Source organism: Vulpes vulpes, unplaced genomic scaffold (genome assembly GCF_048418805.1).
Source record: "Vulpes vulpes isolate BD-2025 unplaced genomic scaffold, VulVul3 u000000899, whole genome shotgun sequence".
In the NCBI taxonomy this organism is placed as follows: Eukaryota; Metazoa; Chordata; class Mammalia; order Carnivora; family Canidae; genus Vulpes; species Vulpes vulpes.
Window position 1 is genome coordinate 1982103 of NW_027325780.1, and position 15003 is coordinate 1997105.

The 15003-nt window shown below is 42.1% G+C and overlaps 2 protein-coding genes across 2 annotated transcripts in view; both read right to left on the reverse strand.

The window, feature by feature from the left end:
• ANXA3 (annexin A3) overlaps positions 1–10693 on the reverse strand; it is a 62373-nt gene extending 51680 nt beyond the window's left edge. The window contains exon 1 of the mRNA XM_072745523.1: positions 10537–10693. The gene's annotated coding sequence lies outside the window, so the exon portion shown is untranslated. The remainder of the gene's footprint in view (positions 1–10536) is intronic.
• The window catches only part of FRAS1 (Fraser extracellular matrix complex subunit 1), a 420760-nt gene continuing 415066 nt past the window's right edge, over positions 9310–15003 (reverse strand). The window contains exon 74 of the mRNA XM_072745521.1: positions 9310–13102. Coding sequence (XP_072601622.1) covers positions 12509–13102 — 594 coding nt within the window. The 3' untranslated portion in view covers positions 9310–12508. The remainder of the gene's footprint in view (positions 13103–15003) is intronic.

Here is a 15003-nt window from a genome sequence, read left to right on the forward strand (position 1 = left end):
ATCTTAGGAAACAAACTGAGGGTTGCTGGAGGGGAGGGGGTGGGGGATGGAGTAACTAACTGGGTGATGGACATTAAACAGAGCACGTGATATAATGAGCCCTGGGCGATATATAAGACTGATGAACCACTGACCTCTACCTATAAAACCAATAATACATTATACGTTAATTAATTGCATTTAAATAAAATTAAAAAAAGGGGGGGCTGGGAACGACCTGACACAGAACGCCAAGAAGAGCACTTAGTCCGTTCGGTCTACTCTAACAGGCTATCACAGACTGAGTGGCTTTTTTTTGTTGTTGTTCATGGTAGAGAGAGAGAGAGAGAGAGGCAGAGACACAGGCAGAGGGAGAAGCAGGCTCCATGCTGGGAGCCCGATGTGGGACTCGATCCCGGTACTCCAGGATTACGCCCTGGGCCGAAGGCAGGCACTAAACCACTGAGCCACCCAGGGATCCCCTAAGTGGCTTATTAAGTGACAAGACACATTTCTCACAGTCCTGGGGGCTGGGAAGTCCAAGGTGGAGGCTCCAGCAGGTTTCATGTCTGGTAAGGGCCCTCTTCCTGGTTTGAAGACAGCTGTCTTCTTGCTGTGCCTTCCATGGCCTAAAGGGCAAGAGAGCTCTTTGGGGCCTTTTTTATAAGGGCGCAAATCCCATTCATGACAGCTCTGCCCTCATGATCTAATCACCCCAAAGGCCCCACCTCCAAATGCCATTGCTTTGTTAGGGTAGGATTGCAATGTATTAATTTGGGGGAGATACATTCAGACCATAGCTAGCTGCTTACAACAACTCCCACAATCTCTTCGTAAAAAGTTACTATATAAAATTTTTAATCATGAGATATTTTAAAGATACCAACAAGAATAAATGATAGAATAATATTGACTACCTGTGTACTCATCACCCAGCTTTATCAAAGCTTAAAATTATGTTGTTTTCGTTTAGAATGTTTTTGAGATATTTTAAAAGGTAAATAGATACAACCGATGTTCCTTTTGTGCTCTTTCTGATCTATTTGCTTCCCTCTTTCTCCAGAGATAACCCAACGATAAACTCAGTTACTATTTTTGTGCATGTGGTTATACTTGTGTCATAAATATTAAATTACACCCTTCAGTAGATTTTTAAACTTTAATGAATTATATCGTGATATATAGTCTTCCACTAGCTCTTTTAGTTCAATGCTAGCTACTCTAATAGCTACAGTCATTTTAACTGCTGCATTGTATTTCATTTTATGACTACATCATGGTTCATCCATCCTTCTTCTGATGGTGGACATTACATTGTTTCAGTATTTTTCTACTATGAATAATTTTGCAGTGAACATTATTGTACATAGTTTCCTGTTCACAGGCATATGAGTTGGTGACATTATCACTTGAAAATAAAATAAGGAAAGAAAAAAGAGAAAACACTTGAATGCTTGGTACAGGAAGCAGGTGGTTACTAGGAGAAGGTATGAAAAGCTTCCAGATTAGGATACTTCAAAGACCAGGTTTTTTTAAAGATTTTATTTATTTATTCATGAGAGACACAGAGAGAGGGGCAGAGACAGGCAGATGCAGAAGCAGGCTCCATGCAAGGAGCCCAATGTGGGACTCGATCCCAGGACCCTGGGATCACACCCTGAGCTGAAGTTCAACCACTGAGCCACTGAGGTGTCCCAAAGATTAGTTTTCAAGTGGGACAATATTGTGAAAAATTTGAGAGGATGGACGGATGTATCAGCTACTGCCACCATAATGCTATATAACAAGGCATCCTGAAATTCAAGGGCCTGAAGTCAACTACTCTCTCAGATCTGCAGAATCTGGGGGCTGGGGTAGCTCTGTTCATGTGCTCATTCTAAGTTCAAGCTAAAAGGGCAACACTACCTGGTGGAAGCTCTTCTGGTGATGTCAGAGTACAAGAGGGCACACACAACTATACAAGTACTTCTCAAGCCCTTGCTTGCACCATGACTTCTAACATCTAACATCTAACAAATAGGATGGCCAGTCCTTTTTGAGTGGGATGGGTGGGTGGGCAGAGGATAATTCTGAAGAGTACCTTAACCCATCTTAGCCATATACTGAGTGGTGTTGAGGAGGGGTTGCGAGCTTCCAACATGGCCAAACTTTGTCAAATGGAACAAGGACAACTACAGAAGCTCGTACATCCAATATTCAGGTCTGGGGACAGGTAGGAGTTTTGAAGCTCTCAACATCCCAGGAGAGTGTTAGCCATGGATATATGACTTTCCTAAGAAAAAGAGCTCAACCAATAAACCATCAAATATTATTTTGGTCTTTGAAACAACAAAATATTCAACAATTTAGTTAATTTTTTTAAGCACCAGCTGTATACCAGGTACTGTTCCAAATGTGTTGTGCACATCATCTTATTTAACTAACACCCCAAACAAATGAGGTAGGTCCTATCATGTATTATTTCTAAGAGTTGCAGAAACTGTACAGTGTAAGATCCTGGGCCAAGGTCACATAGCCAGTAAATCATGTACTTAAAATTCAAACTCAGTCGACCTGCTCCAAAGCTATCTTAATCAGTACAATAACAAATCTACACATAACGCCAAAAGGCTGACTCAAGGCTCCCATGGGAATGAGGGGGAGGAGGAAGGACTAGCAGTTAATCTAAGTGAAACTATTCTTTTATGTTCAAAAGCTCCACAGTTACAGTCACATTCTCTAATAAGAGAAACTTCCATTATTCACGATCCCTTGTTAGCTCAGTAGACAAGGGAAGAAATATAGATTAACTGCCTTTTATGGGTCCCTCCCATTTCTGGAAGGAAATTATTCAACAAAAGTGACCCATGTGCAAAATGTTGGTTGACATGCAGCAGTAGGAGAGGGGCAGATGGTTTGGGTATTCTGACTTCTGTGGCTCAAAATTCTGTACCAAATTATGATGGACATGTATGGTAGGCAAAATAATGGCCGAAACAATCCCCAGAAACTTTAATATGTTATGTTACATGGCAAGGAAGAACTGGCTGCAGACGGAATTAAGGTTGCTATCAGCTGACCTTAATATAAATATAAAGAGATTATCCTGGAATATCTACATGGGCCAAGTATAATCACAAGGGTCCTTATATGGGAGAAAGGGGAGCAGACGCTGAGCAGAAACCTCTAGAAACTGGGTAAGACAAGGAAATGAATTCTCTCTTGAAGCCTCTAGATGGCATGCAGCCTGCTGACATTGTGATGTTAGCCTACTGAGACCCAATTTGGACTTCTGACCTCTAGAACTGTAAGATAACAAACTTTTGTCCTTTTGAACCACTAAATTTGTGGTAATCTGTTACAGAGGCAGTAGAAAATAAACACAGCACTCCTGTGGGCATGACCTCCACCTGGGTGCTTCTACCCTCCAAGCAGTGCAGTTTGAGCTTTCTATCAGAGCCAAACAGAAATTGAATAAATCTAGTTATAGCTAAGAAAATTTAAAAGAGAAAAAGAATAGTTCAACTTCCTCAGTTAATAAAACTTTAAGATGCTTGCATGGTTGGGGTTTTTTTAATTCTAAAAAGATATACATCTCGACGGGATGAGCACTGGGTGTTTTTCTGTATGTTGGTAAATTGAATACCAATAAAAATTAATTAAAAAATAAATAAATAAAAAGATATACATCAGTCTTGGCTCTGAAACACCCCGCAAACCCCTCTCCTGTCCCCACCCCCGGTCTCATCCCCTCTACTCACTGCTGCCCCCTTCAGGTAAGCACTTTCTTTCTTTAGCTTCTTGTCTAGCCTTTTCATGTTTTTTTTGTTTTGTTTTGTTTTGTTTTTAAGTAAAATCAAGCAAAACAAATACACAAAAGCAGTACATTTTTACAGTTTTGGACCTTGTTTTCTCAACTTTTTGCTTTTTGACCAAAACAGAGGTGTGGATTTATTTTAGTTAAAATTCATTTGTAAATATTTGTTGACTGCACACTACCTGTAATACATAGCACTGTGGTAAATGCTATGGAAGATTAAAGGGAAATAACGAGACAGAGCTCAGGTATCAATGAATTTATAATCTAACTGAGGTCAAGACCAGCTCCTGGGAAGCTAAAGTCAGTAATTCATTTATGTTTTATGATTTGTTATATATAATGCTAAACTCTGGGGAAAGGACTTGTGGATGTAGAAGAAAAGGACACTAAAAGTTTGGGACAGTCAAGGAAGTATGCAATGCAATCGGAAGGATTTTAACATTATCGTTTGAAAGAATTCTTTCTTTCTCATTTGAAATTAGTGTGCCCCGTTTTTCTTAATCACAGACTAAGGTTACCTTACTGCCATTACTCTGAGAAAAGTTGTGAAAATATTCACTTTAAGAAAAGGATTAGAACTAATAAGTTGTCATTTAGATGCTTGTAAGCTTTTGGTTTGCTTTATCTACAGTAACTTGAATGGTCAGAGTGCATTTTTTTCTAGTCTTCCAGTGGATAATACATGATGCCCCTTTACCAATACAGAGGCTGCTGGGGTTCAGAAAGTTCTAGAGCAGTGGTTCTCTGGGCTGGGATATGGGAACCTGTTAGAAGTTCAAATTCTGTCAGACTTATCCCAGACCTACTGTTTTAATAAGCCTTCCAGGTGACTCTGATGCAGCCTAGAGCTTGAGGACCACTGCTTTAAGATGATATCCTTACTTAAATGGAAGAGGAGCTGCATTGGGAAAAAGCAGAGAAACAGCCTTGCTTAAAAAGCCAGTGCATGGGAGCCAGCCAGATTCATAAGGCTAAAGTAATGATGGGCTTTCTTCCAAGAGAGAAGGTGTGACAATGTTCTGCCTTCCATTCTGCATTGTAACTCTTGACTCCCGTTTAGAGTTTGCCACAATAAACTATTAAGTACCGTCTCATCCTGGAAAATTCTGGAATTAGCATAGTGGCAGGAGGTGGATAGTTATTGAGAACCTATTATTTCCGCCACACATTAATGAATGCCTTTGCAGACATGGTGTTATTTCATGCTTATTAACCAGTTTAGATTTAGTGTGATTAGCTTTGTTTTGCAAATTATTTTTTTTTTAATTTTACTTATTCATGAGAGACAGAGCGAGAGAGGCAGAGACACAGGCAGAGGGAGAAGCAGGCTCCATGCAGGGAGCCTGACGTGGGCCTCGATTCCGATCCCGAGTCTCCAGGGTCACGCCCTGGGTCGAAGGCGGTGCTAAACCGCTGAGCCACCCGCACTGCCCTGTTTTGCAAATTTAGAGACAGGCTTGGAGGGCTTGGGTAACTTGCACAGCTTGTGTGCCACACAACCAGGAAGTCATAGGGCTGGATTTACATCCAGAAGGAAATGAGCTACAGGTGGTGTTAATGTAGGATTTATTTTAATTATTTCAGGTTCATGGTTTAACATCTGGTTTCAGGATGGCAACTTTGAAGATTTTATTTATTTTACAGAGAGAGCAAGCAGGGGGAGCTGCAGAGGGAGAGGGAGAAGCAGGTTCTCCTTTGAGCAGGTAGTCCAATGTGAGGCTTGATCCTGGGACCCTAGGATCATGACCCAAGTCGAAGGCAGTTGGTTAACCAGCTGAGCCACCCAGACACCCCAGACAAAGTATACTCTAACCATTTTTTAAATTATTCTTATTTTAACAACTGCCCAGTTACCATCTTTTGGACTAGAGTCATGCTATGGCATCATTAGAAAGCTAATATTTTTTTTCTCAAAGGATGAATTTTCCCAGAAGGAAATGTTGGATGATAGTAATGATAAAAGTTAGGATCTCAGAAACCAGGTTTGTAAGAAAAAGAACTCAGAAAAGATGATTTGATGAAATTTTCACCATTTTAAACACATAGAACTACTTTCTAGTTTTTCTAAAACTTCTTCTAGAAGCTAATTTTTCCTATATCACCTTTTCCCTCTCTAAATAGAATAATTTGCAAGACAAATATAAGATTTTGGACCAAAATTATTGAGGTATATTTAAAATATATGCTAGAATGGAGGTAAAAACTAATAAAGGCAGATTTAATTGACCAAGTAGTTGTAGATATTAAATATATTTGCTCTTACAGTGGTGAGGCTGGCTTGACATGCAAAAGCAAATTGCTAAATTTTTAGGAATTTTGCAAGCAAATCCAGCCATTATTAAACATTGTACTAAATAAGCACAATTGAATAAATTATGTTAAAAACAAAGGCACCCAAACTTCCTAAATATTTTACATTTTACTGTTCTTGATCTTTTTGAAGCTATTTATGTCTAGTATATCTGTGTAGTAGAAATTCTGTATGAAGTTGAGATCCTGTGCATCTCTCCCCAACTCCACGTTCAGGGAAATTGTGGTGGTAGGTTGACTGGCCATGGTGGGGCGTATACAACAGAAAACCAGCAAATGCTACAAATCAGGCCTCTCCTGACTCCAAACGCTGGTCTGAACTTCTATCAGCATGCTGCTGCTGATAGCAATGGGCAAACTTAAAATGAAGACATGATTTGAGTTCAAGTGTTTGTTTGTCTTTGAATTATATCTGAAAACTATGGCCAATGGCACCGAATTTAAGGACCATTTAATAAGAGTTCTGGCAGAACAGAAATAGCATACTCAGAGGGTTTGGAGAATTTTAAAAAGGGACTATTTACAGGGGCGCCTGAGTGGTTTGGCTCATGTCTGATCCCAGGGTCCTGGGATAGAGCCCCACATCGGGCTCCCTGCTAAGCGGGGAGTCTGCTTCTGCCTCTCCCTCTGCTCGCTCAACCTTGTTCATGCACGCTCTCTCATAATTTTTTTTAAAGGACAGAGTGTAGGCAGCATTAAGTTAAAGGAATCCAGACTGATGATGAAGGCCCTAGGACTAGAAAGAGGATGAAATCATTCCTGCTTTTACACTTACAGGGCAAGGGAAGGATGCTGTTACCAGAACTTTTTGTGACTTGGACTGTGGAAGAGAGGCTGTGGCTCAGGAGGGAACCAACCAGAACCGCACATAGCAAGGCAGTGGGGAGTAGGGGGGGCAGGGATAGACACAGTGTAACTTCTCTCCCATCAGTTTGGTCAATTTTGACCAAAAGCCGAGGGGCAAGGGAGTGTTGGAGAAGCATTTCTGGCAAGTTGGTTTCCTGGAGCACAAACAAGGCAGAGAATCCCTGTGGAGACAGAATAAGCAGCAAAGGGACTTTTGTTGAGTCACTAGTATTGAGCATTGGTTCATTTTGTTTTTTTTGGGTTTTTTTGTTTGTTTGAGCATTAGTTCATTTTGGACACATTCCTTAGTGAGGGATATTTAAGGGAGCCATCTTGAAATGGTATTTTAAAATATATATATTTAATTTATTTATTCATAAGAGACACAGAGAGAGAGGCAGACACACAGGCAGAGGAAGAGGGCAAGTTCCCTGCGGGGAGCCCAATACGGGACTCGATCCCCAGACCCCGGATCAGGCCCTGAGCCGAAGGCAGACGCTCAACTGCTGAGCCATCCAGACATCCCTTGAAACTGGTTTTTAACTATTAATCCCAGAGAGTGGGATTCTAGTAAACTTTTATAACTAACTAGTCTTGGAACTTGGTGGCCTTAAAGGAGCCAGGGAGAAAACTGATAGCTGTTCGTTTTAGAGAAAGTTGTAGGATGGGTCTATTTTATTGTACTAATCAAGGGACCACACTTTTCTTTTTTGTTTTTTAAAGATTTGAGAGAGAAAGCCAGAGAGAAAGAGAGAGAGCGAGCGAGCACGTGCAGGAAGGAAGGGCAGAAGTAGAACCAGACTCCACGCTGACGAGTGAGCCAGACGCAGAACTCGATCCCAGGACCCCAGGATCATGACCCGAGCCAAAAGCAGACACTTAACCGAATGAGCCACCCAGGCACCCAAGTGACCACATTTTTCATGACAAGCATTAAATCCAAGTTATAGGAACTTTGGACCATTTTTAAAAATACCGATTTGTACTTGTGAAGAAGGCCTTTTGGTAAAGACTGGAAATCCTACTTTTCATATGGCACTTTCAAAGAAAATTATCCAGGACAATGACCTGCAACTATCTCACAGGGTTGTCATGAGGACTAAATGAGGTAGAAAGTGCTACAGAGTCACTGCTCCTGAGTGCCAGATGTGCCCGACGTATCACTTGAGCGTCCTGGGCTACTTGCTACTCTCAGGACACCAATCTAAAGGGCTCCTAGTTAGAGTTCTCTCGGGCTCTTTGGGGCTAGATATTACACAATTGTGGCGTTTTAGTATTAGGCTGAGAGATCTAAAACAACTGATACTAAACTATTTTTTAACCAACAAAACCAACGATTATATGAGGCTGAACCTGCTGAGTTATTCTCAGCATCTCAGTATCTCCCTCTCCTGTTCCCACGTTTCTTCAAAACCTTCATCTGTGAGGTATTGCAAGCTCTAAATGAGAACTCATTTTTTTGCCACTTACCCCCAAGTTTTCTAAGTTTTATGCCTGTGAAATTGCAGGTCTCAGGGAGCATTTTCATAGTCAATCTTAATGATTCAGAAATTGCTTCCTGATAGACCTTCTCTATGGGCCAGAGAGAAATGTGCACCAGGGCTTAGAGCTCTGCTGTTAGGCAAGGGACAATCACAGGAAACCTTCAGGAAGTGAAGTTTACACAAAGTCTCAGTAGTACCTAAGGAAATCCTAGGCAGGGTAGTGGCCTCCTTTCCCCAGATTTTATGAAAACATGCTTTCTCAGGTCTTGCTGAGTTTGCAAATGTGCCATGAAAAGGTGCCAACAGAGCTCTGCTGCTCACTGTCTTTGGCAATATTTTTGTTTTTTCATATAAAGTAGCTCCCCTGAGGGGACAGAGACACAAATGCACAGACTCCCAGAATGCCAAGACGGCTCAGTTGCTTTCTGACTCTGCCATTGCCTCTTCACATGCCAATCAACTTATCTGAGCCTTGGTCATCTCTCCAGGGTGAATTAGGGAGACAAACATTGACAAACGTTCATGGTGCATAAAAGGACCTAGCCATTTTCACACTACATCAAGGGTTCTAAGAGGGTTTGATGGTAATAAATACAGCATAAGTAATCATCTTATTGTATTGTGCGTGGAGATTTGTATTATTCCTCTTCATACTAGGGTTTCAACCGACTGCAGAAGCTGAGCTAGGATGATCTGGGGTTGTATAATTTCTTCTTCATCTGGCTCTTAGCATGGTCAGTGTGTGTCTCAGAGTCAATCCCTCAGGCAAGTTTTCACCAAAGAACTTAGCCTCAATTTTTGGAATGCTTTTGCCATCTCAAAGGTGAAGTCTTACGTTAATGAGATGAGTCATCTAAAAAGAGTATGGAAAAAAATGCAACCAGACCGTCATTTATTAATACAAATTTATATAGTGGCATATACTATTGGAGAATTCAGAAATTCATAACACACAAATTAGTATTAGAAATACAAAGATCATTTGAGTCAAGAAATCAGGTTGACAGCACCACAAATGTTTCACTCTGTCTGAGCATGTGTGTTGTATTCAAGAACAACAAACACCTACAGGACACTGAGACTGAATGTCCTAAGACTGTGCAAACACATTCTGACACGACTGCCACACCCAGCAGCAGGTATCTGCAGGTGGCCTCCTGGAGGCCTGGGGACCTTGAAAGCAAGGCAGACAAAAGGTATAATCTTCTCTCTTTCAACCTTTCACAGCCAGTGTGGGAGACCAAGTAGCAACCCCTGAGGGCTTTCTGTTCCTTCTCACCTAAGGGCATGATATAGAAAATTAGTAAAACACACACAAGCCATTAGTGAGCAAGCTAAGAGAAACTGAAAGGAGGGCTGTAACTGAAATATAATCCCGTATGGGTCACCAAGTTATTGGATTTCTACTCTGAAATAGAAAACATCAACAAACTGAAAACCCGTATCGAAGGAGTACATCCCAACTTCACGTCTCTTAGCACTTTCTATTTTATGTGTGCCTCCGCTAGAGATTACCCGCATTGGAAAACACGTCTGCAGTGAGGGGAAGTGCTGGAACCGAAGGGGCGGGGAGTACTTCCAGGCTTTCCTTTCACTCAGAGCTCACAGTCTCAGAGTCCTCCCAGGATGCTGTCCTTGTCACTCAACACCATGTACGTGGAGGCTGCTAAGAGCACTTGGAGGCCTCTTGGTCTCTGTGTCCTCCTCCTTTAGCCTCACTCTGCTCATGTCTGTACTCTTCCCATGCATGTGTCCTAATCAGGACTGGAGGGATGTCCAAGAATATCTGAGCAAACGAAATAGTGCTGCTCTAACGTCTAAGCCTTCTGGCAAGTAGGAACAGTTACACAGAACAGGCCAGATCAAAAGTTGCTCCACAAAGATGGGCTTCCATTCCTTTCTTGCAGAATTAGCATGAACCTTCTAGGTCGTTCTGGAGAAGACTTCACACTGGGCTGATGAGTTTCCCAGCTACGAGACACCAATTCTGGATGTTCCTGAGGCTCACACAGAAGCTCTGCCCCACACCGCCCAAGCTGACCTTAAGGAGCAAGTGACCAGTCAGAGGAGTTTCAGGTTCTGGGCTCACCCCTTTCTTTTTCTGAAAACCTCACTCACCTCAGAATGAGAAGCCAGACTTTCCTCTAAATGTCCTGCGCTGGAGCGGAGTCACAGTTTCAACTTCCTCTAATACATTCTGATGATTTTTCTGTTCATCCATCCTAAGACTGCTGCTAGACTCCCCCTACATCCAGCAGTGCTTCTTTGTTGCAATGAGGTTACTTCAGAATCCAAGCAGAAGAGGCAGTCTGGGGTGTTTTTTTTCCCTACCTGCCCTTGTGATCTTGCCACCGTCTTTCACCTCCCCTTTCACCCATGACACCATTCATCTATTTACTTAAATATTTCTGGAGTGCTCGTTCTGTGCAAGGCACTGCTAAAGAACCAAAGGCGCACCCCCAAGGCCTTTTCTTGAGAGCTTGGAGTCTGGTAGAGATGTCAAAGACCTCTCATGGCTCATTCCTTCTAGCTTTGAGAACCAAAGCACAGTGTGGAATGTTCTCCAAGAGCTTGGGTCATTCTGACACAAGTATTACACAATGTGAACGTTCTGCTATTTGCTCAGTGGTTATGGTGTGCCATGCGTCAGGAAGAGAACATGTCTTTTATTCCTCAGTAATGAAATTGTGCCTTTATTTCAAAGCAACAGAACACGCATGCTTGTGTTTTTGCCGTTTTGGTAAAAACAAAAAAGAAACACAAAGGCAAGCTGTGTGTGCATTTCATATAAAATTCTGAAGCTGCTATTTGAACACTAAATCATTTTAAAGCCATGTGTTTACAGCCTCGTCATATGCTGATGTGGTAAAATAAATGCCTGAGCTACCTGAAAAGAACCCCCGAAAGGAGAAATCCCTGAAAACCTGTCCTGGGACCGGTGCCTTTAAACACTGTGAGCATCGGTACTTTATCTATTGTGAGTACTAGTTGGCATCTATTAACTCAGATTTCACTCTGAGTGGGGCTTTCTCCTAATTGGCTTTATTCAAATGAATCACTTATTTTTCTGAAATCCTAGCAAAATAAAAAACTCACAGCTAGCAAAGTACACAGGTTTGTCTTATTAGACTGGGCAAAGCCTGGGATAGCAGGAAACCGTGCTGGTTTTTTTTTTTTTTTGTGTGTGCTGGGTTTTTAAGCACCCACAGCAACGTGGAATAAAACGGCCAGCTGCCCTGATCTTGTTCTGCATCATTCTTTGTCAGGGAGGATGTCCTGATGCTTCCCAGGTGTAGTGTAAACCAGTTGGGCATGAGAACATTCTCCTAGGCCTAGGGGGCAGTGCGTCACTAATATTCCAGGTGCTGGTCAGGCCCCTCCTCTCTCTGGGTTTCAGTCTGCCCTTCTGTAAAAGAGGGTTCTGCTGTGCTAGACATCTAGCAGGGGAGGTGTGTGCTTTTTCTTGCAAGTTGTAGGACAATGCTCTCATCCAGAGCACTTTGAAACCCCCAGGTGAAAAGGCTCTGGAAATGCAAAGGACAGTTGGAGGCCATGGAATGCAAGCTGTGAAGCAGATACAATAAGCAAATATATAGGTTGTGCGGAGTAGCAGAATTTTGAAAGGATTTGGAGTGTCAGCAATCTGAATTCTGCAGTCAGGAGGCCCAGGAAAAGCCCCAGTCGAAGAAAGCTGGAGGTGGGGGAGGAAACCAATGGCCCTGAACCACCCCCAACCCCAGCCCAGGAGATCTGCTGCTGTACATCCCTATGTCTGCTGAACTCCAACAGCTAGTTGGAAAGTCTAACCCCTGTCCAGTACTGAAATACATGCTTTCTAAGACCAGCCTTATAGAAGGAGCAGTCTGCAGCTGCTGGCACTACTGAAAGAACTCTGCTCCAGAACTCTGGGTCTCAGTGGTTCTTTGTTTAATGAGGTAGCTCAGTTGTGAGCTGATGCATGTGATGTGTGCCTTCTGTCACTCAAAGCTATAGTTTTCCCTTTTTAAACTGTAAGGTTATAAAAATACCAGTATTTTCCCCTTGTTTTATAAAAATGCTTTAAGAAAAAAATACATATGGGTCTCCTCCATTAAACTTCTGTTCCATCTTGCAAATTGTTGTGAACTCTGACCTCCAAATTCAATTTTTTTACATTAGTACCTTTAAGCCCATAAGCCCCCCCAGTTGCACTTAGTATGTTGACATTCCGCACGGTGCAGTAGTGTCTGTTGAAGTTCTTCTCCACCTTGTCCGTGCTCCTCTTGGGCACATCCACCTTGGTGTTCAGAGGGTATTCCTCCAAAATGTCCTCCGTGGGTGGTTTCTTCCTCTGCTTCTGGCATTTCCTGGTGATGAAACAAGCCACCAAAAACACCAGAAGCAGGAGCATGATAGCAGCTAGGGCACTGCCGATAGATGCCCCAGTTTGGGATAGAGAAGCAGCCACAACTGGCTCTTGCATCTCAAGATTCAGGGATTTCATGTTGGTGCCATTCTTGACTTGGTCTCCTTCATTGTCATAGATGAGGGAATCATCAAGGGTCAGCCGGCCACTGGGGTCCACCAGGTCCCTTCGGTTGCGCCTCAGAGACGCTGTGAGAGAACGCTGGACCCGGGGCCCTGAGATGGTGTCAGGGCCAATGATGTAGATCACCTGAAGATACCATTGGTGTCCTGCTTCCACCTGCCGGGGGAGGGAGACAGAGACACAAACCAGACATGTCATTGTTGCCCACAGACCACTTCTTAAGAAAGGAAATGGAAAGACAATTGCCTTCACAAACCTTGATAAATGGTTTCAACGAAAGCATTAGCAGTTACTGGTGTCTACTTGTCAAGAGTTGAACCAAATATTATAGGTTCTACTTTATTTCCAAATTAGGGTCATCTCGAGCCAGATATTCACATTCTTTTCTGTTTCCCTATCTGTGTATGGAATAGCCCTAAGAATTTATCTTTCATGGGCTCTTTAGCTAAGTAAATACTTATGATTGTCAGTCTTTATTGATTGCAGTGAAGTAACCAAATTAATAACTATATTTATTCTTAGTGACCTTCAACTGTTTGTTACACTAACTTAACATTTTTTTTAAGGTTTTATTTATTTATTCACGAGAGACACACAGAGAGAGGCAGAGACACAGGCAGAGGGAGAAGCAGGCTTCCCACAAGGAGCCCGATACAGTACTTGATCCCAGACCCTGGAATCAAACCCTAAGCCGAAGGCAGATGTTCAACCGCTGAGCTACCCAGGTGTCCCTAACTTACTATTTATTGATAAGCTTCAGTTAAACTAGAGTCATTCAACACGTATCCACAAAATACCTACTCTGTGCATAATATGCAGATACATGACAAAAATTTCCTAAATCCGAACACTTCCTGGATCAGCCCCTGACCAATGAAATTATCAAGTATTTTACTGCCATTTCATGTGCCCCCAACTGAAACCATCCATGGTTTTGAACTAACTTCTAAGGAATAGTGATGGTTCTGAAATCCAAAGTCATGGACTACTACTTGAAGACAGAGAAAAGTGGAATTTGATTTAGGAAGTTCATGTTTATTTTTTATTTATTTATTTTAAAAAAGATTTTATTTATTCATGAGAGACACACATACACACACACACACACACACAGAGAGAGAGAGAGAGAGAGAGAGAGAGACAGGCAGAGACACCTGGGCTGCCCAGGAAGTTCATTTTTAATCCTGGATTTAGAGTATTTCTGTTCATCAAATACCAGTAATTCTTGTCATTCTAAATCGCTGTACTGTATTTATGATTTTGTGAAATGTTTTCTACATGGCTGTGAAAATCAGCTGGTATAGCAGAGAGCCAAAAAGGTAGGCAACATAAAAGTGTTCAGGAAAAACTAGAGTACCATATGATCCCTGATACACACAATGACAAATGACTGGAAGCAAATGAATTTTATTCTTGCTGTGATCTATTGGGATATATGGTGAAAATTTTGGGTAAACGAGGGTGCTTGGTGGTATATAGTCAGTTAAGCATCTGACTCTTGGTTTCATTTTACATCAGGATCTCAGAATTGTGAGACTGAGCTCCATGTCTGGCTCCACACTCAGCGGGGAGTCTGATGAGTCTGATTAAGATTCTCTCTCTTTGGGCAGCCCAGGTAGCTCAGCAGTTTAGTGCGGTCTTCAGTCCAGGGAGTGATTCTGGAGACCTGGGATCAAATCCCACATGGGCTCCTTGCATGGAGCCTGCTTCTCCCTCTGCCTGTGTCTCTGCCTCTCTCTCTCTCTCTCTCTCTCTCTCTGTGTTTCTCATGAGTAAATAAATAAAATCTTAAAAAAAAAAAATTCTCTCTCTTCCTCTCCCTTTGTCCCTCCCCACTGCTTGGGCTCTCTCTCTCTCTCTCTCTCTCTCAAATAAATAAATAAAATCTTTAAAAAATTGGGGGGGGGGTGAATGATAAGCTTAACACCAATGAAAAAAGACCCACCAGCAAGAATGCTATAAAAAGAGACTAAGAGTCCAGAGATAATTTCATCTTTTTTACTATAACTTTTAAAGTGGCTTTGGTCCTATGCTTCTCCTCTTCTCACCATACTCAC